This window comes from Rana temporaria, chromosome 13, assembly GCF_905171775.1.
Source record: "Rana temporaria chromosome 13, aRanTem1.1, whole genome shotgun sequence".
NCBI lineage: Eukaryota > Metazoa > Chordata > Amphibia > Anura > Ranidae > Rana > Rana temporaria.
The window spans coordinates 18,045,101-18,072,254 of record NC_053501.1 but is presented as its reverse complement, the minus strand read 5'-3'; the positions used below and the strand labels follow the sequence as shown (position 1 = coordinate 18,072,254).

At 46.9% G+C, this 27,154-nt stretch overlaps 2 protein-coding genes across 8 annotated transcripts in view; one reads left to right on the top strand and one right to left on the bottom strand.

Annotated features, from left to right (window-relative positions):
- Positions 1-454: 454 nt before the first annotated feature.
- On the bottom strand, positions 455-26,787 carry LOC120920896. 3 transcript variants are annotated; one of them, XM_040333313.1, is made up of 6 exons: positions 26,551-26,787; positions 20,283-20,343; positions 17,983-18,687; positions 16,678-16,878; positions 4,066-4,282; positions 455-983 (listed from the first exon to the last, which is right to left on the bottom strand). In XM_040333313.1, the coding sequence occupies exons 2-6, from the start codon at positions 20,329-20,331 to the stop codon at positions 797-799; spliced, it is 1,359 nt and encodes a 452-aa protein (XP_040189247.1). In that variant the 5' UTR covers positions 20,332-20,343; positions 26,551-26,787; the 3' UTR covers positions 455-796. The 3 variants fall into 3 exon arrangements, with proteins under 3 accessions (XP_040189247.1, XP_040189246.1, XP_040189245.1); XM_040333312.1 differs by lacking the exon at positions 26,551-26,787 and adding an exon at positions 26,367-26,532; XM_040333311.1 differs by lacking the exon at positions 26,551-26,787 and adding an exon at positions 26,372-26,532.
- Positions 26,772-27,154, top strand: part of MIS18BP1 (MIS18 binding protein 1) — a 39,420-nt gene continuing 39,037 nt past the window's right edge. For 2 of the 5 annotated variants that reach the window (XM_040333310.1, XM_040333306.1), the window contains exon 1: positions 26,797-26,871. The gene's annotated coding sequence lies outside the window, so the exon portion shown is untranslated. Of the gene's footprint in view, positions 26,872-26,894; positions 26,995-27,154 lie in introns of those variants that run through there. The other 3 variants (XM_040333308.1, XM_040333309.1, XM_040333307.1) reach the window with 3 other exon arrangements.

Here is a 27,154-nt window from a genome sequence, read left to right as displayed (position 1 = left end):
CAAAAAACAAAACACACACTCCAAGCTAATGTTGGGTAGACATTGTCAACACAATCCTAACACACAGAAAAAAAATTGACCGAGCATTACAGTGCACCTTCTTAGCCTATAAGAGAAATTGAGTACAGAATATATACAAGTACAGTGTTTGAGCCCTAAATGCTTCAATGATTTAGGATATGAAAAAAGGTATAGAAAATTATCAGGCACTTAAATATAGAAAAACCTTTTGATCCCACCTTAGACAGAGCTGAAATTATGGATCCACAGTAAAATTATATATATATATATATATATATATATATATATATATATATATATATATATATATATATATGTGTGTGTGTGTGTGTGTGTGTGTGTGTGTGTATATATATATATATATATATATATGTGTGTGTGTGTGTGTGTGTTAGTTATAGAAGTACAATTTTTTTTTTTTTTTTTATATATATATTTGGTTCAGTAAATAAGGGGGAAGGAGATTCTGTGACAACAGTTGATTAAACTCTGCCGTCTATTTTAGGGAAGTGCTGGAATAGCATCTGTTATTTTTACATCCATATTTTCCTTTTTTGTAGATAAAGACTAGGGTTTAGATAGAAAAATATTTTTATCCCCTCTCTTTCTCTGCAAAAGTCTACCAGTCAACAAGTTGTGAAATAAATAAGAAATCAGAGTTCAGCATCTTTATAAATAAATATTTCCCAGACGGGTCCCGCGCTTCCAGCAGCAGTGTCAAGTGGCGCAGAGTGCGACAGGAAGCAACACTCATCCTAAACCTTCAGAGTCCCGTTCACCAGCAGCAGTACTTTACGCTTTCAATGGGCCTCTCGAGGATTAGGCCAACTCTGTTCGAGGTCATTTTTCGAAACGCCAGGATGGTTTCGGAGGTCAGATGCAGGTTATTTGAAATATCCAAAACCCGCAAAGAGTACAAATTCGCTAAAACAACCAGAGCGTCTTCCGTCAACTTGGTGTTACTGCAAGAAAAAGGGAAAGTTATTTAAACAGCAAGGTAGTGAAGTTGTACACTTTAAAGGTCTGGTTCACACTTGTGTCATTTATGATTCGACTTGAGTCGCACAGATCAGATGCGCATATATTCGCCAGCACACCTTGGAGCGTCAATTACGTCCAAATCTTTATTGAAGAATGATCACATCACAGAAAACAGTGCAATGGTTTCAGAGTCACACAGGTCCCCCTTATCCAGGCATGTGATGGGGTGTGATGTCATCACATGCCTGACGAAAGGGGACCTGTGTGGCTCAGAAATGGGATCTGATCATTCTTCAATAAAGATTTGGACATAATTGACGATTCTTGACGTAATGGCTGGTGAATATGCACATTTGATCGGTGAGGTTTCCAATTCCAGCTGGTTGTTATAGCGGCAGCACCCGTTACTTCTAAAGCCTTATCCTGGAAAGTGTGCGAAGGAAATATCAATACTACATTTAATCACATGGCACTGGAAAGAACGCCGTTTTCACTTTACCATGCGATTAGCTGTAGCCAATCACAGATCACAACCAAACTGTTGGAATCCCATTCACCACAGCTAAACTATTGCTTATATAGTGATAATCACTGTGGGCCAGATTCACGTAGAAATGGGCTACGTATCCCATTTACGTTACACCGCCGCAAGTTTTCAGCGTAAGTGCTCGATTCACAAAGCACTTGCCTGTAAACTTGCGGCGGTGTAACGTAAATCCGCCCAATGCAAGCCCGCCTAATTCAAATGGGGCGGGACCATTTAAATTAGGTGCGGTCCCGAGCCAAACGTACTGCGCCTAAAATTTCCCGACGTGCATTGCGCTAAATGACGTCATTGGTTTCGACGTTACCGTAAATGGCGTCCAGCGCCATTCACGGACGACTTGCGCAAACGACGGGAAATTTAAAAATTCGACGCGGGAACGACGGCCATACTTAACATTGGTTAGACCACCTAGAGGGCATGCTTAGTTTTACGTGACGTATCTCTACGGAAACGGCGTAAATTTAGAGCGACGGGCAAAGCGGACGTTCGTGAATCGGCGAAACTAGTCATTTGCATATTCTACGCCGACCGCAATGGAATCGCCACCTAGCGGCCGGCCTAGAATTGCAGCCTAAGATCCGACGCTGTAAGTCGATTACACCTGTCGGATCTTAGGGCTATCTATGCGTAACTGATTCTATGAATCAGCCGCATAGATACGACGGTGTATCAGGAGATACGGCGTTGTATCTCTTTTGTGAATCTGGCCCTGTATAACCAATAACCGCGTAAAAAAAATATATCTCCCTTATCTCCATTTTTTGCATAATGCGAAATATACATACACAAAACATTTGTAGATAGCGTAAAAACCTCAACGCAAACCAGTTACCTAATATACACTTATTGGGATTTTTTTTTTTTTTTTTTTTAAACTACCAAGGCATGTAGCAGAATAAATTTTGGCCTAAAATAAAAATGAAGAAATTAGATGTTATTGGACAGGTTTTTTCATTTTATTTTTAAACAGAAAAGCAGAATATATTGGGGGGGTCTATTGTTCTACCTATATTTATAAAAAAAAAATCCTAGCGGTGATAAAATCCCACAAAAAATAAAAAAGCCTCCTGCACACGATACTCCTGTTTGAGCATCTATTTTTTCAGCATTTGCACTTTTTTTTGTGCAACAATGTTAAAGTGGTTGTAAACCAACTTTTTTGACTTTTGCCTACAGGTAAGCCTATAATAAGGTTTACCTGTAGGTATAAAGAATATCTCCTAAACCTGTACGGTTTAGGAGATATTCCCCTCGCAGTGCGCCGCTGATTGCAGCGGTGCATGCACAGGGGGGATCCTCGGCTGAAGGGCCGGCCCCGCCGACCCATGCCGGATTGGAAATCCCTCTCGCGCATGCGCTGTTCACCGTTATTGGCGGCGGGCCCCCCCTCCCGCCGCCGGTAGCGGTGGAGGCGATTGGGTGCTTCAGCCTGCTCTGTGGGGATACGAGTGAGGGCAAGATGGCCCCCACCCATCCCCATAGCATTGCTGGGCGGAAGTGATGTCAAAACGTCAGTCCCGCCCAGCGTCTTAAAGAGACATTTTTTTGTTGTCATTTTTTCAAATGACAAAATTTACATTTTTTTTTTTTTGCATTCAAGTCTAAATATTAGATCTGAGGTCTTTGACCCCAGATCTCATATTTAAGAGGACCTGTCATGCTTTTTTCTATTACAAGGGATGTTTACATTCCTTGTAATAGGAATAAAAGTGATCACATTTTTTTTTCCCCAGTGTAAAATAAATAAAAATAAATAAGAAAAAAAAAAAAATGTTTTAAAAGCGCCCTGTCCCGACGAGCTCGCGCGCAGAAGCGAACGCATACGTGAGTAGCGTCCGCATATGAAAACGGTGTTCAAACCACACATGTGAGGTATTGCAGCGATCGTTAGAGCGAGAGCAATAATTCTAGCCCTACACCTACTCTGTAGCTCAAAAAATGCAACCTATAGAATTTTTTAAATGTCGCCTATCGAGATTTTTAAAAGGGTAAAAGTTTGACGCCATGCCACGAGGGGGCGCAATTTTTAAGCGTGACATGTTGGGTATCATTTTACTTGGCGTAACATTATCTTTCACAATATATAAAAAAATTGGGCCAAATTTATTGCTGTCTTATTTTTTAATTCAAAAAAGTAATTTTTTTCTAAAAAAAAAAAAAGTGCGCTTTTAAGACCGCTGCGCAAATATGGTGTGACAAAAAGTATTGCAATGATCGCCATTTTATTCTCTAGGGTGTGTAATTTATATATATATATATATATATATATATATATATATATATATATATATATATATATATATATATATATATATATATATATATATATATATAATATGTTTGGGGGTTTTAAGTAATTTTTTAGCAAAAAAAAACAAAAAACTGTTTTGTAAAAAATACCAAATCTGAAAACCACCCAAAGTAGAGAAGAGGTTAAAGTACCATAACAACCAACGACATATTAGGCACCCTAGGGCAAAACACTCCTCGATGCAGTCTTCTTAGCATTGGATTACCTGAGGTAGAGGTTTTGCAAGTGCGGAAACAGCCGTGGAAAGCTTTTCACTATCTCTTGGTCGTAGCCGTGGGAGAAGCTCAGATTCAGGCACTTCAGCTGAGTGGCGCTGCGGGAGATCCAGCTGAGAGTCGCGTTGGAAATGTTAGTCCCTACCACACTCAACTTTTCTAATTTAGAACTTATCGGACCCATAAGTGGCACAAATGGTGCAGCCCCTGGCAAACAAATACATCAGTCAGCCTGGAGAAATTAACACTCAAAAAAAAGGCATACCTAACCTTTTTTACATTCACTTTCTACAAGACCATTGCACAAGAGGAACTCTAGTCTTAAAGCGGTAGTTCACCCTCAGTGACACGATTTTACCATCGAGACAGGCATTGTAGCGTGAGCTACAGTATGCCTGTCCCGATTTTTTTACCCCCGTACTCACTGTGTACTCATACATTATAGATTTCGGCTCCCGCGGGGAATGGGCGTGCCTATAGAGAGGGAGGATGATTGACGGCCGGCCCTGGCACGTCACTCTCCCCGAAGACAGCCGGAGTAGGTCTCGGCTCTTCACGGCGCCTGCGCACAGGCGCCGTGAAGAGCCAAGCCTATTTCGGCTATTTCCGGAGAAGCGTGACGCGCCAGAGCCGGCCGTCAATCATCCTCCGTCTCCATAGGCACGCCCATTCCCCGAGGGGAGTCGGTATCTTCGATGTACGAGTACACGGTGAGTACGGGGATAAAAAAAAAAATCGGGACAGGCATACTGTAGCTCGCGCTACAATGCCTGATTTTATGGTAGAAGAAAAAAAAATATTTTTTTTGGGGTTTATAGGGTGAACCCCCGCTTTAAGTACCATTTCATTACAACAACGAACACTGGTAATCAATCATTTGAATATCTACACGCTTTGTCCTGACAGAGCGCACCAAACCTTATTCATAAGGGGCGTTACATACACTATATTGTCAAAAGTATTGGGACACCTGCCTCTACACACACAAACTTTTAATGGCCGCCCAGTTTTAGTCTATAGGGTTCAATATTGAGTTGGCCCACCCTTTGCAGCTATAACAGCTTCAACTCTTCTGGGAAGGCCGTCCACAAGGTTTAGGAGTGTGTCTATGGGAATGTTTGATTATTCTTCCAGAAGCGCATTTGTGAGGTCAGGCATTGATTTTGGACCGAGAAGGCCTGGCTCACAGTCTTTGCTTCGTATCGGGTTGAGTTCAGAACTCTGTGCGGCCAGTCAAGTTCCTCCACCCCAAACTCGCTCATCCATGTCTTTATGGACCTTGCTTTGTACACTGGTGTGCAGGTATGTTGGAACAGGAAGGGCCATCCCAAAAACTGTTCCCACAAACTTCGGAGCATGAACTTTGCTGACTCCTTAAGAGTTCCCTTCACTAGAACCAAGGGGCCAAGCCTAACCCCTGAGAAACAACCCCACACCATAATCCCCCCGCCACCAAAGCATTTGAAGGGGTGGTCCAATACTTTTGGTAATATAGTGTAGGTGAGCAAGTTTGGGGTGGAGGAACTTGTCTGGCCTGCACAGTCCTGACCTCAACCTAACAGAATACCTTTGGGATGAATTGGAGCGAAGACTGCAAGACAGGCCTCCTCCTCCAACATCAGTGCCTGACCTCACAAATGAGCCTCTGGTAGAATGGTCAAACATTCCCATAGACACACTCCTAAACCTTGTGGACAGCCTTCCCAGAAGAGTTGAAGCTGTTATAGCTGCAAAGGGTGGACCCACTTAATATTGAACCCTACAGACCAATACTGGGATGCCATTAAAGTACATGTGTGTGTAAAGGCAGGTGTCCCAATACTTTTGACAATACAGTGTATGTTGCGAGAGCATCTCAGCTGGTTGTTCGGAACCAAGGGTCCATAACTACCATCCTAAAACTTACAGTTTTAAAAGGAGAAGGAAAAAGATTTTTTAGCCGCTTCTCCTGTGGGCCACAGAAGTCCAGTTAGTTCTGCACTCCTGTGAACCAAAATTTAGCCGACGTCACAGAGCCAGTCTGAAAAGATCCCAATCATATGGTTGGAATCCACCCAGAAGTCTGGACCGATATCTGCCTCAGCCTCTCAACGAGCCACAAGAGCCTTAAAAAAGTCGCTCCTGCATCCACCCCCTCCACAGCCCAGCGCTCCAGTGAGAGCTGGAGGGTAGAGCAGAGAGCCGGTGACTGATGGTGACAAGCTCTCTGCTGGCTGAGGATCAGGAGCTGACCGATCAGATGTCTTTTACTACTTCGTTCTCTGTCTTGGAGGTGGCAGGGGACAGTTGCTGGGATCGGGGCAGCAGCCATCTAAGCAGGGGAGGGCTGGCAGGGTGGAAATCTCCCCCCGGGCTGGTGACACTATGCACAGCCACCGGCCGCCACTACCAAATGCTGTTTTTGCAGAGCAGGAATATGCCTGCTGGAGCTCTGTTAACACAGTTCAGGGCCACTGCTCACCTCCCACTGGTGGACTCTGATGCAAGAGGGGGCCTCTGTGCAGACTCTGATGCAAGGGGGGGCCTCTGGGCGGACTCTGATGCAAGGGGGGGGCCTCTGGGCGGACTCTGATGCAAGGGGGGGGGCCTCTGGGCGGACTCTGATGCAAGGGGGGGGGCCTCTGGGCGGACTCTGATGCAAGGGGGGGGGCCTCTGGGCGGACTCTGATGCAAGGGGGGGGGCCTCTGGGCGGACTCTGATGCAAGGGGGGGGGCCTCTGGGCGGACTCTGATGCAAGGGGGGGGGCCTCTGGGCGGGCTCTGATGCAAGGGGGGGGGGCCTCTGGGCGGACTCTGATGCAAGGGGGGGGGCCTCTGGGCGGACTCTGATGCAAGGGGGGGGGCCTCTGGGCGGACTCTGATGCAAGGGGGGGGGGCCTCTGGGCGGACTCTGATGCAAGGGGGGGGCCTCTGGGCGGACTCTGATGCAAGGGGGGGGGCCTCTGGGCGGACTCTGATGCAAGGGGGGGGCCTCTGGGCGGACTCTGATGCAAGGGGGGGGCCTCTGGGCGGACTCTGATGCAAGGGGGGGGCCTCTGGGCGGACTCTGATGCAAGGGGGGGGCCTCTGGGCGGACTCTGATGCAAGGGGGGGGCCTCTGGGCGGACTCTGATGCAAGGGGGGGGGCCTCTGGGCGGACTCTGATGCAAGGGGGGGGCCTCTGGGCGGACTCTGATGCAAGGGGGGGGCCTCTGGGCGGACTCTGATGCAAGGGGGGGGCCTCTGATGCAAGGGGGGGGGCCTCTGGGCGGACTCTGATGCAAGGGGGGGCCTCTGGGCGGACTCTGATGCAAGGGGGGGGGGCCTCTGGGCGGACTCTGATGCAAGGGGGGGGGGCCTCTGATGCAAGGGGGGGGGGCCTCTGATGCAAGGGGGGGGGGCCTCTGATGCAAGGGGGGGGGCCTCTGTGCGGACTCTTGTGATCATGAAAAATGTTAGACTGTTTCCCTCGATCCATCACTTTTCCACGCTCTATGGGCCACTTGACTGGACTTGCCCCCCAGGCCTAAGGCTGCCAGCCCTCCCCTGCATCTAGGCGAGTAGTTTTTTTTTTTATAACAATGCCAATATTTCTCTTAATTAAGTTAACAAGTCAAGCAGCCCCAGCAATAATAAGGCATGTGGCGTTCCATGTCGGGTAAACCAATTTTATTCAAATGATTAACTGTAATGAAATAACTGTCACTGGACTTCCTCTTTAAATTTACAAGATGTGAATGGAGCAAAACGAGGGACTACAAAAAAATAAAAAACAAACAATTTGTATAGTTTCTCCACCCACACCCCATAATAATTTTGGCAGCTACTGAAAAGTGACACCACCACGTGGTTTCTTGTATCAATTATGGACTCCACTGTATAGATTTTTGTACTTAAAATGACCGACAAAAAAAACAAAAAACACACATGCAATTCTAAACTCTGCAGTAGCTTTCAGTGCCTCCACTTTCCCTACTTCTGAGCCATTCTAATCAGCCAAAGCTTTTCAATGCTTCCTGGTACTGTCAGAGCTTGATGACCCATCTAACTGGTGGACAGGAAGGTGAAGTTTGGATGCTACCAGTCAGAAAAGAAAGCGATTTAAATCGGATTCTGGGCTGCAGCAACTTTTTAAAAAAATTTTTTTGCAAAATTGGTCATACAGTGAGGAGGGGAAAAAGTATTTCATCCCTGCTGGTTTTGTACATATGCCCACTGAAAGAAATGACCAGTCTATAATTTTAATGGTGGGTTTATTTTAACAGAAGGAGACAGAACAAAACAAAAAAAAAATCCAGAAAAATGCATTTCAAAAAGTGAAATGAGTGAAATAAGTATTTGACTCCTTGTTGGAAGGCAACATGATTTAAATATCATATTTCTGGGGCAGATGGCCCCAAGTTGAAAAGTAACCAATTGCGCATCAGAACTTTGTAGAACAAAAGCCTGGCTCCTGTCCGGCCAGTTAGTGCGATTAGACGGAAATCATTGATTACCACTCTGCAAGCAATCTTCAAAGAGAGCCATGGCTGCCAAGATGATTGATAACGGTGGATGACAAGGATCAAAAGGAGCAACAGGCACCTAGAGAGGATACATGGACAATACTGCCCCTAGAGGCCAATAAGGTAGGACGAAAAGTAATATCTATTGAGGAGGACTGCTCCGTAAATACGTTGATTTGTCCGAAAGCCGAGATGGGCTGGCAATGGGGTGGGTCAGGACGGTGGGCGATTGAACTTGAAGAAGGACCGACTGAGGCACAGAGCCCTCTCTTTTGCCATCCTGAGCCCAGCTGATGAAACAATATCTCGAGGAAAGCATTGTGATAAGTATATCTGATGTTCTGTTATACATGTTGTATACTTTCCGTTTGTGTTTCATGTTGGCAGTTCCCTATTTTCTTGGGAAATAAATAAGATATTGTTTTACTAAGAAGTGTGTTTATTTTTATAGCTAATCTTATATCATTGTGCTTATCAGAGTCTTAATACACTAGCTAATTATAGGTATAGACAAATCAATACATATATGCAAGAAATAGAGGGAATCCGTAACCACATGTAGCATTTACTTCACCCCTTCACAAAACATGGGCTTGGTACTCGGTGGCAAAACCCTTGTTGGCAATCAGAGGTCAGACGTTTCTTGTAGTTGGCCACCAGGTTTGCACACATCTCAGGAGGGATTTTGTTCCACTTCTCTTTGCAGATCCTCTCCAAGTCATTAAGGCTTTGATGCGGATGTTTGGAAACTCGAACCTCCAGCTCCCTTTACATATTTGTTATGGGATTAAAGTCTGGAGACTGGCTAGGCCATTCCAAGACCTTAAAGTGGAGGTTCACCCAAAAACTCAATTTTTAACATTAGATTGAGGCTCATTTTGTGAAGGGGAATCGGGTGTTTTATTTAAAATCGAAGCAGTACTTACCGTTTTAGAGATAGATCTTCTCCGCCGCTTCCGGGTATGGTCTTCGGGACTGGGCGTTCCTATTTGATTGACAGGCTTCCGACGGTTGCATACAGAGCGTCACGATTTTCCGAAAGTAGCCGAACGTCGGTGCGCAGGCGCCGTATAGAGCCACACCGACGTTCGGCTTCTTTCGGCTACTCGTGACGCGATGTATGCGACCGTCGGAAGCCTGTCAATCAAATAGGAACGGCCAGTCCCGAAGACCATACCCGGAAGCGGCGGAGAAGATCTATCTCTAAAACGGTAAGTACTGCTTCGATTTTAAATAAAACACCCGATTCCCCTAGACAAAATGAGCCTCAATCTAATGTTAAAAATTGTTTTTCGGGTGAACCTCTACTTTGATGTGCTTCTTCTTGAGCCACTCCTTTGTCGCCTTTGCCGTGTGTTTTGGGTCATTGTCATGCTGGAATACCCATCCATGACCCATTTTCAATGCCCTGGCAAAGGGATGGAGGTTCTCACCCAAGATTTGGTGGTACATGGCCCCGTCAATCGTCCCTTTGATGCGGCGAAATTGTCCTGTCCCCTTAGCAGAAAATAACCCCAAAGCATAATGTTTCCACCTCCATGTTTGATGGTGGGGTTCTTGGGGGTCATAGGCAGCATTCCTCCTCCAAACACAGCGAGTGGAGTTGATGCCACAGAACTTGATATTGGTTTCATCTGACCACACTTTCACCCAGTTCTCCTCTGAATCATTCAGATGTTTATTAGCAAACTTCAAACTGGCCTGTACATGCGCTTTCTTGAGCAAAGGGGACCTTGCGGGCGCTGCAGGGTTTCAGCTCTTCATTGCCTAGTGTGTCACCAATTGTTTTCTTGGCGACGATGGTCCCAGCTGCCTTGAGACCCTTGACAAGATTCTCCTGTGTAGTTCTGGGCCGATTCCTCATTGTTCTTATGATCAATGAAACTCCACGATGTGAGATCTTGCATGAACCCCCAGACCGAGGGAGATTCACAATTATTTTGTGTTTCTTCCATTTGCGAATAATCGCACCAACTGTTGCCACCCCCTTACCAAGCTGCTTGATGACGGTCTTGTCGCCCCTTCCAGCCTTGTACAGGTCTACAATCTTGTCCCTGACATCCTTGGACAGCTCTGTGGTCTTGGCCGTGGTGGAGAGATTGGAATCTGACTGATTGCTTCTGTGGACAGTTGTCTTTTATACAGGTAACAAGCTGAGATTAAGAGCACTCCCTTTGAGTGCTCATAATTTTAGCTTGTTACCTGTATAGAAGACACCTGGGAGTCAGACATCTTGCTGATTGATAGGGGATCAAATACTTATTTCACTCATTAAAATGCAAATCAATTTATAACTTTTTTGAAATGCGTTTTTCCTGATATTTTTGTTGTTATTCTGTCTCTCACTGTTAACCACTTAACGACCGCCGCACGACGATATACGTCGGCAGAATGGCACGGCTGGGCAGATCGACGTACCGGCACTAAGTTTACATCTACCCATCCGTGGGTCGCGGGCGGACCGCGAGACCCGATTGCCGCTGGGGTCCCGCGATCGGTCCCCGGAACTGAAGAACGGGGAGAGCCGCGTGTAAACACGGCTTCCCCGTGCTTCACTGTGGCGGCTGCATCGATCGTGTCATCCCCTTTATAGGGAGACACAATCGATGACGTAACTCCTACAGCCACACCCCCCTACAGTTGTAAACACACACTAGGTGAAACATAACCCCTTCAGCGCCCCCTATGGTTAATTCTCAAACTGCAACTGTCATTTTCACAATAAACAATGCAATTTAAATGCATCTTTTGCTGTGAAAAATTACAAAATGTGTCAAAATTGTCCGAAGTGTCCGCCATAATGTCATAGTCACAAAAAAAAAAAATTTGCTGATCGCCGCCATTAGTAGTAAAAAAAAAAATAATTGATAAAAAATGCAATAAAACTATCCCCTATTTTGTAAACGCTATAAATTTTGCGCAAACCAACCGATAAACGCTTATTGCGATTTTTTTTTACCCAAAATAGGTAGAAGAATACGTATCGGCCTAAACTGAGGGGGATATTTATTATAGAAAAAAGTAAAAAATATTGCATTTTTTAAAAACTGTCGCTCTATTTTTGTTTATAGCGCAAAAAATAAAAACCGCAGAGGTGATCAAATACCACCAAAAGAAAGCTCTATTTGTGGGAAAAAAAGGACGTCAATTTTGTTTGGGAGCCACGTCGCACGACCGCGCAAATGTCTGTTAAAGCGACGCAGTGCCGAATCGCAAAACCTGGCCTGGGCATTTAGCTGCCTAAAGGTCCGGGGCTTAAGTGGTTAAAATAACCCTACCATTAAAATTATAGACTGATCATTTCTTTGTTAGTGGGCAAACATACAAAATCAGCAGGGGGTCAAATACTGCCCCCCCCCCCCTTTACTGTAGGTCATCTCTACTGCCGTTTTAATAAATAATTTAATACAAAAATAAAAAATAAAGTTACTAGGGCCTTGGGTGTGGCAATGAATTTAATGTCTGACCAATTTGCTGGACCGGCACCCAGAGATGTTGCAGTGGAGCCTTTGGTGAGCTGGTGACACCTGATATCTTGTGGACATCGCCATGGGGTGCCTAAGCTTTGCCCAATCACAGAGGACCAGGCAAATAGGCAGAGTGGGAACACTGAAAGCCACTGCATGAATATACATTTTATATACCAGTCAGCAATTGTTTTTTATTAATCACTTGAGGTGCTCAGATCTACATAGATTCTAAACCCTTACCCCTTTTATAAAAGCTTATTTCCAATTTTGCAGCCAAATTGGGATACAATCTACTTTACATTTGACATCTGTGCACATTCACATACCACAACACCTTAAATTGGACCTTCAGTCATTTTTCATCTTTCCATCTATTAAATCTTCTGCTCTTGTTGTTTTAACTTTGGATTGTAAAACATTTTTTTCTGCCAGTAAATACCTTATACAGCCCACTTCCTGTTTGGTAATTAGCCTAGGCTTAGGACATCATGTACAGCTCTCTCTCACTCTTGAGAGTTTGCCTGGAAGGGACGAGGGATGAGTCATAAGAGGGCCAATGAGAGCTGCAGAGCTGGAGGTGTGGGTTTGTGTAAATCCAGGAAGTGAACAGGTAGCAGCTTCAGCTGCCCACAGTTAAAATTGATGCAGCCAGACTCAGTGGAGGGAGATTTCTGCAGCATATTTGGCAAGTACAGAATCACAGTATGTATAAAATAATATGCAAAGTGGTTGGATGGAAGCTTCAGAATGGCAAAGAGGTTTGTATTCCCAATTATGTGGGCATATTGCAGTTCCTCTTTAAAATACAAAACACACTGGGGTTGGTTTACTAAAACGGGAGAGTTCAAAATCTGGTGCAGCTCTGCATAGAAACCAATCAGCTTCCAGGTTATTTTTTTTGGGAAACTACAAGCAAAAAACTTTTCATTTTGTATAGAGTAAGGCTCCATTCACACCTAGGCAGACAAATTTGCGGCGTTTTGTCGCCGCAAATCGCGGTACAAATAGCAGCGTTTTGTACCGCGATTTGCGGCGACAAAACACCGGTATTGTCCGCCTAGATGTGTCCCAGATTGACCCCCTCTATGGAGATACTTACCATCTCCTAGCCGAATGCCGCCTGAAAAAAAAGGTCCGGGACCTTTTTTCAGGCGGCAGGCGTGGATGAACCATCTCCATAGAGGGACATGTGTTTTCATCCCTCTGGCGGCAGCGGCGTAGCACTACAGGCGTTAAAACGCCTAGATGTGAATGGGGGCTAAGGCTCACCATGCATTATACAATTTCCCTTCATATTGTATGGTTTTGGTAAATCTAATCTAAGTCAAACCTAAACACTTTTAGGCAGATTCAGGTATAGTTACGCCGGCGTAACAGTAGAATCCGCGCCGTCCTACATTTAAGCGTATGCTCAAACTGAGATATGCTTAAATGTTGCTACGATACGAGCGGCGCAAGTCTTCCTACGCTGTCAGCTTTTTTTTTGCCATCTGTGACCCATTTCGGAGATTGTTTTTCACTTCCTGTCCCATAGCCAAACAGGAAGTGAAAGGAAATCCCTGCAAATTAAGGGAATTACTTGGGGACTCCCAGGTTACCAGAACTAGTTTGCCCATTGTAAGATTTTACCTCCATTACTTTTCTGGGGACAACCCAAAATTTGGGGATTTTGTTTTACTTTCAAAGAGAACAGTAAACAGGACAAATAGAAAGATGGTGAATCTCCCCAACAGCGGGCACAGACAGCAATAAAAACCGACAGGTGTTCTATTCTCTCTCCACTCCACAAAAATAAATAAAAAAAAGATTTTTTGCCTTTTGGCTGGCTACACGTTATACAATTTCCTTGTTCAATTTCCTTTAGATTTACCTTCAACTACCATTCACTGGCCTGATTGCAAACAAATTGAAAGGGTTTAGGTTTGACCTCATATTACACGGTTTTGGTAAATCTAAAGGAAATTTGTACAAGAAAATGTATGGCCAGCCTCAATTATACTTTAATTGTACTGTACAGAGTTAGGCTGGCCATACATTATACTAGGGGTGCAACGGATCAAAAAACTCACGGATCGGATCGATCCTCGGATCAGGAGTCACGGATCGGATCATTTTCGGATCAGTAAAAAAAAAAACCAAAAAAAAAAAAACACCTTTACAGGCGTTTATGGCGTCTTTACAGGAAAAAAAAAGAAGAAAAAAAAAAAAGCGCCAAAAGCTTGTTACAGGGTTTAGGCACATTTAGTGGACTTTTGCGCTTTATACAGCCAACAGCCTCTGCTCCTCCTGGACGCACAGGCTGCGTTTTCTTTTTATTATTGCCCCTAAACGCTTAGGTCTCCAAACGCTTCTGAAAGTTTGTGTGCATGGACACATAGGTCAACATGGAGGAGGCAGTATCAAGAAAAAAAAAAAAACACACCACATGCCCCCAAGGTTGCATTCACACCTGAGCCTTTCAAAGTCGTAAATTTTTACAACGATTTTGCCACAAATTAATTTTGCCTGTAATCTGTCCCAAAGAAGCTCGTGTTCTTTTTTTGGGCTTAACGTGTTTTTCAGGCGTTTTGCTTCAGGTGACAAAATGCTCAGATGTAAACAGGTGCCATTAAAATGAATGGGATTTCGCTTGTTGGGCGTTTTAGGATCTGAATACGCTCAGGTGTGAATGCAGCCTAAAACCAGCTGTAAAAATCCTGTGTGCATGAGCCCTTAGAAGCCGATTGGCTACCGTGCAGAGCTGCACCAGATTTTGCACTCTCCAGTTGTAGTAAACTCTTTGTCAAGGGGAACAGATTTCGTTTTTGCTCATTTCAAATGGTTCAGAAAAGCTTGCAGTCTGCTCATAGGCCTGCTTCTTTTGTTTTAGGTATTCTGTGTGAATAGGAACAAACATAGTTAGGTTTTCCAAAAGTGAGTGTAAGGCTTTGTTTTTTTAAAAACACTTACCTCCTCTATGCAGTTGGTTTTGCAAAGAGCGGCTCCGATCCTCCTCTTCTGGAGTTCCTCCTGACTCCTCCCCGCATCGAGTGCCCCCACAGGAAACTGCTTCCCTGGGGACACTCAAGCGGGTGCGCTCCCAAGTCCTGCTGCTACGTCCCATTGACACAGACATCAGTACTCTGCCCTGCCCCCCAGTCTTTGGGTTTGATTGACAGCAGAGGGAGCCAATGGCTGCGCTGCTACTAATCTATTCAATGAGGACCCAAGACACCGGCTTCAGCGGGTGTGCTCATCACCGGCACTGGAAAGATCGGGTTCAGGCAAGTAAAAAGGGGGCTGCTACACTAAAGGAGGTGTTTCAAACCCTTTTAAATTTGACTGCAAAAGTGGAAATGCACTTTAAAAAACAAAAAAAATATTAATATTATAACATACATTATAAAGAATTATTACAACATTTATTTATAATATATTATATATATATATATATATAAATATAAATGTATTTATTAATAATAATAAATTGAATTATTATTAGAGATAGAGATATATATATATATATATATATATATATATATATATATATATATATATATATATATATAGATAAATAGATAGATATTTTAAATAATAATATAAATAACAATACATTTTTATATATATATATATATATATATATATATATATATATATATATAAAAAATGTATTGTTATTTATCTATCTATCTAGATATTTTACATAATAATATAAATAACAATACATTAATAATATAAATAACTAATATATATATATATATATATATATTATTTATATTATTAATGTATTGTTATTTATATTATTATGTAAAATATCTAGATAGATAGATAAATATCTATTTATCTATCTATTTGAAATAATAATATAAATAACAATACATTATATATATATATATATATATATATATATATATATATATATATATATATATATATATATAAAAAATGTATTGTTATGTTATTTATATTATTATTTAAAATATCTATCTATTTATCTATATATATATATTATATATATCTCTAATAATATTTCAATTTATTATTATTAATAAATACACATATATATATATATATATATATATATATATATATATATATATATATATATATATATATATATATATATATATATATATATATATATTTTTTAAATAATACATTATATTATTATACACATTATATATAATAATATTATTATATTATATTATATTCTATATCTCTCATCAGAGAGATTGCAAACTCGGAGACAAGTGATATACAAGAAGCCAAGTGATGATTCAGGCCACCACCTTTAACAAAATAAACAAATACAGGTGAACTGACCCTTTTTTCTGCCAAATGCCAACATGCACCCAAATAAGAAAAAAAAAAAAAAAAGACAAACTGTCCCGCACCTGATAGCAAAGAGGGAGAGCTCTGCCACTGGGACTACTTTCCCCTTGTCAAGGCTTAACACACACTGAGGTTCCAGGAATAATCTACATCTCACCCCATGGAGGAGGTAACAGAGGGTTCCAACCCTGGAGGCACAGGGAGGACACGAGAAGACAAAGCGGGGTGAAAGGAAGAGAAGGGACAGGGAAATGAGGAAGTTAACTCTTACATTTTATTTTTATGCAACATCAGGAACGAATTGTCAAAAATCAGAAGAGGATCAGAGGAAACTTACATTCAATGCAGAGCTCGGTCAGTTGAGGAAGCTTTAGGAGAAGCGCTTCAATGAATTCCTCGTGCTGCAGATATTTATAGTGCCGCAAACATACGCTTCTCAGAGTGGACAGCTGATCGAAAGCATTGGAGGAGAGGCTGGCGCAGCAAGAGTTCATCAGTTCCAATTTGTGCAGCTGTAGACGTGAGATGCATGGTTGCTCTGGAATAAAAAAATATAAAAATATTGGACAATAGTATTATGGTATTGATGTTCTGACCAGCCTAGCTCTGAGGAAGAGTATACGGCCCCTTTCACACGGTCGGACTGTTCAGGTCCGCCTGTCAGTTTTGACGGCGGACCTGAATGGCTGCTCCATGTATGCCTATGGAGCGTCGGATGTCAGCGGAGACATGTCCGCTGACATCTGACCCGTACCGCCAAATTAGATGGATGGCGATACGTCCATGGCGGATCGGATGAAATCTGACGAAAAACGGACATGCTGTCCGTTTTCATCAGATCTCTCCATAGGAATCAGCGGCACTGCACAAGCCCCTCCCCGCTCAGTGAGCAGAGAGGGCCTTGTCAGCCGCCGGCTCAGCGGAGATCTGCGGAAATATCTCCCGCTGAGACGGAGTCCGCCTAGTGTGAAAGGGGCCTACATCCCTGAAATGTATCAGCTTGCTAGCAGTGTTAAAGCGGTGTTATAAAAATATTAAAAGCCAGCAGCTACAAATACTGCAGCTGCTGACTTTTAATAAATGGACACTTACCTGTCCATATTGCCCGCGATGTCGGCAGCTGAAGCCCTTATCTCTTGGCTGCCCCCGCTGACATCCTCAATGAGGGAATCAGGAGCGTTGTGGTTTAACTGGCCGGTTCCCTACTGTGCATGCGCGAGCGGCGTGTCCTCACTGTTCCCCGCTGTCTCCTGGGACCAGTGTGTTCCCAGGGGGGGGGGCGTGGCTCCCGCAAGAGTCTATTCCCAGAAGTGGGTGCAAATACCTGTATCTGCACCCCCCTCCCCCCTGAAAGGTGCCAAATGCTACACCGGAGGGGGAAGAGGGTTCCGAAAAGTGGAGGTTCACTTTTTGTGTGGACCTCGAAATATTTTAGTCGACGAAAGCAGTATTTCAATCGACTAAAACAAATACATACAGTGCAGGCACAATACCACTGCATGTGTGGTTCTGCTTTGCCAGGAGTTCAGCTTTGAGCATCAGCATGAAAAAGCATAGACTTGGCATTTTCAGAAGAGGTGATGCTTATGGGCACTCTACCTACTCCTGGCTTTTTGCTATGCTGGATGTCAGCAACACTTACCTTCAGCTGTAGATATAAAGTTATCAGGAACATTAAAGCACAGGGAAAGCTTCCATTTATTCATGTTCCCAATAGCAAGAGAGAGCTCTCGAAGCTTTGGTAGCCTAAACAGGATGTACTGGAGAGCCCTTTCAGGGACAATGCCTTCATTAGAATGAAGTGAAAGAGAGTACAAGTTCTTCAGCAGGACTATGCTAGTTACTGGCAGGACACCCGAGAAGGACAGTCGACATAGAGACAAATGGGTCAGGTGTTGTAAAAGTGCAATCTCTGAAAAAATGTCTTGATCGGTCACGTTGGAACAGTCTGTCAAATGTAACCGCTGAAGATTCACCAGCGGCCTCAATCCTTGGAGAACCTCCCCTTTCAAGCAGGAGTCCATCGTGACGCTAGTCAAATCTGGCAAGGAACTCGTCATTTTCTTAAACTGTTTCAATGTCGCGCGGGTCACCTCCACGGAGGAGATCTTCCGACACTGAAGAGTGTCCCAGAAGCGAGCGTTAAAAACCCCTATGCTCTTGAAGACTATGGTGCTGTTTTTCCATAGGGAGGGGTGGTCCACCAAGGTCCGTAAATATGTGCACGTGGCCCGAACATTCACCTTTTCCGCTGGGGAAAGGTATGCAAATATGTGGAGGAGGACTTCTTGTGGCAACTGGAGCCACTGAATCACTGGCATGTTTGACGTGGAATCGCACGGAGGACCTGCAAAGCAAAAACAAGAATTGAAGGGGAGCCTCAAGAAATATCTGCAAATTCACAAGAATAACTTACCTTGTAATTAAGAGCTGCAACTTTCAGTTGACAATATAAACTAGATAACAGATCCTAGTTTTGACAGGTACCCAGCTCCCACTTCTGCCCGAAGCGCCTAGGTCACTCCGCCTCTCCCGCCCAGGCCACTCCGCCTCTCCCACCCAGGCCACTCCGCCTCTCCCACCCAGGCCACTCCGCCTCTCCCACCCAGGCCACTCCGCCTCTCCCACCCAGGCCACTCCGCCTCTCCCACCCAGGCCACTCCGCCTCTCCCACCCAGGCCACTCCGCCTCTCCCACCCAGGCCACTCCGCCTCTCCCACCCAGGCCACTCCGCCTCTCCCACCCAGGCCACTCCGCCTCTCCCACCCAGGCCACTCCGCCTCTCCCACCCAGGCCACTCCGTCTCTCCCACCCAGGCCACTCCGCCTCTCCCGCCCGAGCCGCCTAGGCCACTCCGCCTCTCCCGCCTGAACTGCCCAGGCCACTCCGCCTCTCCCGCCCAGGCCACTCCGCCTCTCCCGCCCGAACTGCCCAGGCCCCTCCGCCTCTCCCGCCCAGGCCACTCTGTCTCTCCCAACTAGGCCACTCTGTCTCACCAGCCCGAACTGCCCAGGCCACTCCGCCTCTCCCGCCCAGGCCACTCCGCCTCTCCCGCCCGAGCCCCCTAGGCAACTCCGCCTCTCCCTGCAATCGTCTGGGACACGTCACAAATCCCAGAAGACTGCTTGGACCTTTCAGAACAGCACTGCTCACGTATGTGCAGTGCGTACCCGGCTGTGAAGCCGCAAGCTGTCGCAGCCTTGTGCCCACACTAGTAATGCCGGCGCAGAAAAGAGGCGGGGGGAGAGAACCGAGGCTTCGGGCAGCCACATCCCTGGACCATGGGACAGGCAAGTGTGTTTTTATTAAAAGTCAGCAGCTACACTTTTTGTTTAGTAAACTGGAAAACAAATGGAACTCTGCTTTAAAGCAGAAGTAAAGTCCGCTTTAATAAAAAAAAATTATATACAGTAAAACCTTGGTTTGAGAGCGTTTTGCAAGACGTTTTATGTTTTAATAAATTTGCCTTGTTACTCAAGCGATGACTTGATACAAGAGTAGTGTCACGTTACAACAAAGTAAGAAAAGGGAGAGGAGCCTCCTATGGACGGGCCGCCACTGAAACTTAGCCCAACTGTGGAACGCTGTTATTGACACGGCGAAACACCCAAACTCAGAAGGTGAAAAACATTGAAGCCAGTTAACACCACAGCAACTGTCAAGCATCGGGTGAGCTCTGACCCCTATCTGGTTTTAGGCTTAAAGTAAGTAAACCTGCAAGTAAACTGAAAATGGATTGACACCTCCCAGCCTTCAGCTTTGTTCATGTACCCGGTTGGCGCCATTCTAAATCAATAGATCCCCAGGAAATGGAACTTCACGTGCACAGACCTCGCACAAACCCTAAAAAGGTGGGGGGGCATCTACAAAGTAAGAGATTGCTAGATGGCATATTTTATCAGAACATGGCACAACTGGATGACTAAAGAAACAGACCAGTACCTGAACAAGGACTCCTTTGATTCAGTGGCAAATTTCCCCCATTCTGCATTGATGCGAATCCCTGCAAAAACAAACAAGGTGTATGAAATAAAAACAGAACAGTCAATATACAAACACACACACACACAGTGGGGAAAATGATGATTTGATCCCCTGAACATTGTGTAAAGCCCCGTACACACGATCAGTCCATCCGATGAGAACGGGCGGAAGGTCCGTTCTCATCGGTTAACCGATGAAGCTGACTGATGGTCTGATGTGCCTACACACTGGCTAGCTGCCATAACCCCGTTTTTTTGTTAGGCAGCTAGCTTTTCGATAAAAGTAATCCCAGCGGCGAGATCACTTTTATGGGCGGTGGGAGAGGTGCCCCCGCCTCCCGTTGCTTCCCTGCCAATTCAGAGCTTACTGGAGATGTTGGGTTAGCCCAGAACTAATCTGGAGCGGCCGATGGCTAGGCAGGAAATTTAAATTTTTGGAGGATGGATTGAACAGAGGTCTGTGGGATGTTCAAAGCTTGGGATATTTTTTATTTTATTTTTTATAACCCAACCCTGCTTTAAACTTCTCCACAACTTTATCTCTGACCTGTCTGGTGTGTTCCTTGGCCTTGATGATGCCGCTTGTTCACTAAAGTTCTTTAACAAACCTCTGAGGCCCCGTACACACGACCGAGGAACTCGACGTGCCAAACACATCGAGTTCCTCGTCGAGTTCAGTGTGGAAGCCGCCGAGGAACTCGGCGGGCCGACTTTTCCCATTGACTAACGAGAAAATAGAGAACATGTTCTCTTTTCGGCCCGACGAGTTCCTCGTCGGCTTCCTCGCTGAAAAGTGTACACACGACCGAGTTTCTCGCCAGAATCCAGCTCCGACAGAGTTTCTGGCTGAATTCTGCCGAGAAACTCGGTCGTGTGTACGGGGCCTGAGGGCTGCACAGAACAGCTGTATTTATACAGAGATTAAATTACACATAGGTGGACTCCATTTACTAATTGGGTGACTTCTGGAGGCAATTGGTTCCACTTTTATCTTAAAGCGGAGGTTCACCCAAAAACACAACTATGTACCATCCAAACGAGCATACTAGCGTCAGCTACAGTATGCCTTTTTTTTTTTGAGCTGTACTTACGGTTTAATCCGTAACTTTCATTTCAGACTCCCGCGGGGAAAGGCGTTCCTATGAAGAGGGGAACATGATTGACGGCCGGCTATGGCGCGTCACACGTTTCCGAAAATAGCCGGAGTAGGACTCTGCTCTTTACGGCGCCTGCGCACAGACTAGGAGCTGACTGCGCAGGCGCCGTATATGTCCCTGTCCTATTTCGGCACGTGTGACGCGCCATAGCCGGCCGGCCGCCATAGCCTTTAAGCACTTGCCGACCGCCGCAAGACGATATACGTCGACAGAATGGCACAGGCAGGCATATGGGCGTACATATACATCCCTGCCTCCCAGTGGGTGGGGGGGGCTCAATCGAGCCCCCCTGTGCCCGCAGTGGTCGGCATCCCTCCAGGAGCGAACTGTGATGAGGGGGGCGGCTATAGATTCATGGCCACCCCCTCACGATCGCTCCTGGCGAATCAGCTTCTTCCTCTGCGAGGAAGCAGACTACATGCCGTTAAGGATGAGCTCCGGCGTGTTCGCATAGAACACGTGCAGAGCCCGCCAGGAAGTCGGCACCCGCGCTGCGCTAATCACAGCCAGGCAGACATTTCCCACTCTCTGCAGCCGAGCATCGGACAATGTCTCCCTGGCTGTGATTAGCGCAAGCGCGGGTGCCGACTTCCTGGCGAGCTCTGCACGTGTTCTATGCGAACACGCCGGAGCTCATCCTTACATGCCATCAAAGAGACCGGGGTTATGCCATCTACCTGCTGCAATAAACAACAGGATTTAACGTCAGAGGGCCGATGTATATTGGCGGCGGGTGGTCCGGAAGTGGTTAAAATAAAAAAAAAAATCTGATTAAAAAATAAATAATAATAGCATTGATTTTTCTCCACCCCGGCGACAATCCTAGGCAGTGAATCATTTCCCGCATATATACATACACACGCTGCCTGTGATTGGTGGTGTACAGCGCCGGCTTCGATCCGAACACATCAGAGCCAGTCGCGAGTTGCAACCCAAACATTGCGGATTTTCTGTCGCTATTGGTGATAACGGTAAACATGGCATATATAGAGAGGGAAAATCTCCCTAACGGGGACACAGGCAGCAATAATAAAAAAACACCTGACAAGGGTTGTAACCCCATCACCACTCCACCCAAATCCGAGCAGAAAGTTGTATGTAGTTCTAGTTTACCGTGTGAGAAGAATAGAGAGGTGGGGGAGGGGTGAGAGACCTCCAGGTGAGGTGATCACACTATACAGTGATAGTTGGGGGGGGGTCCCCTCTATCTAGGGTGACCACGTGTCCCGGATTGCCCGGGACTGTCCCTTAATTAATGCTTGTGTCCCGTGTCCCGGACACACTCATTACGGGACAATACAGAGTCCCGGAATTGGCCTGGGCAGATCTAATGCCCCCTAAAATAGCCTTTGTATACATCATCTCTGTCTCAGCCTGTGGTGGACCCCTAGCTGACAGAGAGTGAGACCCCTTTTTACTTTATTTCTACCCCTGGCTCAGTGCCCAAACTGGTTGCTACCTGGCTGCCTCCCGCTTGGCGTGTAGCAACCAGTGACGTCAGAGCAGGAGAGAGGCAGAGACCTATCACAGCGGAGGAGAGTTTAACTTCCTCCTCCGCGCCTTCTGTTCAGCTCCACCCACCTCCTCCTGTATGTTCTGGAGTCCAGCCGGCAGTCAGAAGAAACATCGGACTGTGAGACAGACTGCAGGGTACAGATGAGAGATGGTACAAACTAAGGCAAGTAACATTGCAAAGCTCTGACCAGCAGATCCATCCGTGTTATAATCCTGTCGGCTCTCCCTCAGCAGTCAGAGTTCAGCACTTGTAAGAAGCTGGAGTGTCTGCACAGGACACTCAGAGGCTTGCTCCAGGCTGAGTAAGATAAGGCAGATAAGGGTCGGCAGGAGAGAACAGATTACACATGACACCCTGGATGGAAGGAGGAAACATCCTTAGATATCAGGGCAGGGTTCATGCTGGGACTTGTAATCCTTCACTTTTGGGGATGTGACTTCCCCCCCAAAAGTGAAGAACTACAGGTCCCAGCATGAACCCCTCAGAGCTGAAGATGTTTCCTGCACACATGATAACTCCTCACACCCAGTCCTGTCCAGCTGCTCAATGTCTCTTCTCTCCCACTACTTGTTTGCCTCTCACTGCCCCCCCTCACCCTCAGCCTTTCATGTTCTGCCACCTCTTCACCCACTAGTCTTGTTACCCCCTCTGTATACCAAGCAATCCTCTCAGGAGTGGCTCATCAGCGACTATCACAACCTCAGAATCCTGCCAGCATTCCATTTATTGCTCCTTCAACCTGACAGAAATGTTTTAGTTACTCCACTGCAGCGGTGTAACTACAGGGGGCGCCATTGCAACCCAGCCTCATACTCCAGGGGGTCCATGCAGCTTCCCTCTAAACCTGGATAGGAGAGGCGGCATATAGAGGAACTGATGCCCCCCATGTTCTTCTTGCAGCCACTGAATGCCTGCATGAGGTAAAGGAGGAAAAGCGGGCATTCAGTGACTGCAAGAAGAACATGGGGGGCATCAGTTCCTCCTATCCAGTTTCCTTCTGCTGCCCACAGGTCCCTCAACACTCTCCTGGCTGATCTTCCCCAGTAACTTCTCTGCTCTCTCCCACCTCACCCCCCATTCGCCAACCCCCTGCTGTCCTCTGGTCCCACCCTGTGCTGTTCTTCAGTCCCCCCCTCCTGTGCTGTCCTCTGGTCCCACCCTGTGCTGTTCTTCAGTCCCCCCTCCTCCTGTGCTGTTCTTCAGTCCCCCCTCCTCCTGTGCTGTTCTTCAGTCCCACCCTGTGCTGTTCTTCAGTCCCTCCTCCTGTGCTGTCCTCTGGTCCCACCTGTGCAGTCCTCCAGTCCCCCACCTGTGCTGTTCTCCAGTCCCCCACCTGTGCTGTTCTCCAGTCCCCCACCTGTGCTGTTCTCCAGTCCCCCACCTGTGCTGTTCTCCAGTCCCCCACCTGTGCTGTTCTCCAGTCCCCCACCTGTGCTGTTCTCCAGTCCCCCACCTGTGCTGTTCTCCCGCCCCCCACCTGTGCTGTTCTCCAGTCCCCCACCTGTGCTGTTCTCCAGTCCCCCACCTGTGCTGTTCTCCAGTCCCCCACCTGTGCTGTTCTCCAGTCCCCCACCCCGTGCAGTTCATCAGTCCCCCCCTCCTGTGCTGTCCTCTGGTCCCACCTGTGCTGTTCTTCAGTCCCCCCTCCTCCTGTGCTGTTCTTCAGTCCCCCCTCCTGTGCTGTCCTCTGCTCCCACCCTGTGCTGTTCTTCAGTCCCACCCTGTGCTGTTCTTCAGTCCCTCCTCCTGTGCTGTCCTCTGGTCCCACCTGTGCAGTCCTCTGGTCCCACCTGTGCAGTCCTCCGGTCCCCCACCTGTGCTGTTCTCCAGTCCCCCACCTGTGCTGTTCTCCAGTCCCCCACCTGTGCTGTTCTCCAGTCCCCCACCTGTGCTGTTCTCCAGTCCCCCACCTGTGCTGTTCTCCAGTCCCCCACCTGTGCTGTTCTCCAGTCCCCCACCTGTGCTGTTCTCCAGTCCCCCACCTGTGCTGTTCTCCAGTCCCCCACCTGTGCTGTTCTCCAGTCCCCCACCTGTGCTGTTCTCCAGTCCCCCACCTGTGCTGTTCTCCAGTCCCCCACCTGTGCTGTTCTCCAGTCCCCCACCTGTGCTGTTCTCCAGTCCCCCACCTGTGCTGTTCTCCAGTCCCCCACCTGTGCTGTTCTCCAGTCCCCCACCTGTGCTTTTCTTCAGTCCCCCACCTGTGCTGTTCTTCAGTCCCCCACCTGTGCTGTTCTTCAGTCCCCCACCTGTGCTGTTCTCCAGTCCCCCACCTGTGCTGTTCTCCAGTCCCCCACCTGTGCTGTTCTCCAGTCCCCCACCCCGTGCAGTTCATCAGTCCCCCCCTCCTGTGCTGTCCTCTGGTCCCACCTGTGCTGTTCTCCAGTCCCCCACCTGTGCTGTTCTCCAGTCCCCCACCTGTGCTGTTCTCCAGTCCCCCACCTGTGCTGTTCTCCAGTCCCCCACCTGTGCTGTTCTCCAGTCCCCCACCTGTGCTGTTCTCCAGTCCCCCACCTGTGCTGTTCTTCAGTCCCCCACCTGTGCCGTTCTTCAGTCCCCCACCTGTGCTGTTCTCCAGTCCCCCACCTGTGCTGTTCTCCAGTCCCCCACCTGTGCTGTTCTCCAGTCCCCCACCCCGTGCAGTTCATCAGTCCCCCCCTCCTGTGCTGTCCTCTGGTCCCACCTGTGCTGTTCTCCAGTCCCCCACCTGTGCTGTTCTCCAGTCCCCCACCTGTGCTGTTCTCCAGTCCCCCACCTGTGCTGTTCTCCAGTCCCCCACCTGTGCTGTTCTCCAGTCCCCCACCTGTGCTGTTCTCCAGTCCCCCACCCGGTGCAGTTCATCAGTCCCCCCCTCCTGTGCTGTCCTCTGGTCCTACCTGTGCTGTTCTTCATCCCCCCCCCTCCTGTGCTGTTCCTGATTTGGAGGAACTGTCCCTCATTTAGAGCATTGTCCCTCTGCCCCTCTGTTCCTCTTTCCTCCTTGTTTGTCCCTCAAGGAGCCAATATAAAAGAATAGTAGTGGTAAAAAAGCACCTGTGGGTTTAACCAGTTTTTCTTTGTTTATAATTCTCCTACATATTTTTGCTAATAGGTGTCCTTCATTCCCATCTCAGAAAGTTGGGAGGTGTGCCTCTATCCATCCCACTGCCCCTCTGACTACTCTGTGCCCCGACCACTCAGTTGTTTTTCTTGATGCCTAGGGCCCACTTTTGATCGCGCACATGGGCCCGCTGATTTCATACGCCCCTGTCCCAAAAATCTGCAAAAAAATGGGGGGGGGTGTCCCTGAATGGCAGTTTGGAAATGTGGTCACCCTACCTCTATCCTCTCACCCCCTCCTCTCTATCGTCACCCCTCACTAGATCACACACACCTCACCTCAGAACAGGCCTCTCTCTCTTCTCTCCTCACGGACAAGCGCCCCGTCCAGGCGACTTTTTCCTTCTTTTTTTCAAGCGGGGACTTTTTTTTTTTTTTTCAGCTTCCTCAATCACAGACAGAAGCCGAGTCCCTGCCGTCCATCTTAGTTAAGGGCATACCAGCAGCGCTGAACTTACCAGCTACGGGAATGTTAGACGGAGGTGCCGCCGCGGGAGGCTCTCCCGTTTTTTTGTTCTCCTGGGCACCGGCTTAGTCCGTTAGAGCGAGTCTAATGAGCAGAGGCTGAAACGGGCGCTAATGGGGATATTTTTTTATTTTTTTGCCCTAGAGCAAAATGGCGGCTGCGCACTTCCTGTCGCCTGTTTGCTGTCACGGCTGGCTTCCGGGGGGACTGGACGTGAGGTCACAGGCAGGGGAGGCCAATCCGTGAGGAGCTGGGGTTGAAGTTGAGGTGGTATGAAAACGGCGGGCGGAGGGCAGCTGGCGGGAACGGTGAGGTGTGTGAGGAGGAGAGCTGTATAAAGAGAATGTGGCTGTGAACTCGGGTCAGCATGGAGCCCCCCTCACCCCCATACCTCACAACATTCTGAGATAGGAATGAGGGACATCTATTGGTAAAAGTATGTAGGCAGGAGGACACACCCCCTTAAATCAATATTGTACACAAAAAATGATTGGTTAACTACTTCTCTACTTTGGGTGTTTTTCAGATTTGGTGTTTACAAGACTAAAACTAGAAAATTACTTAAAACCCACAAACATTATATATTTATTTTTTTC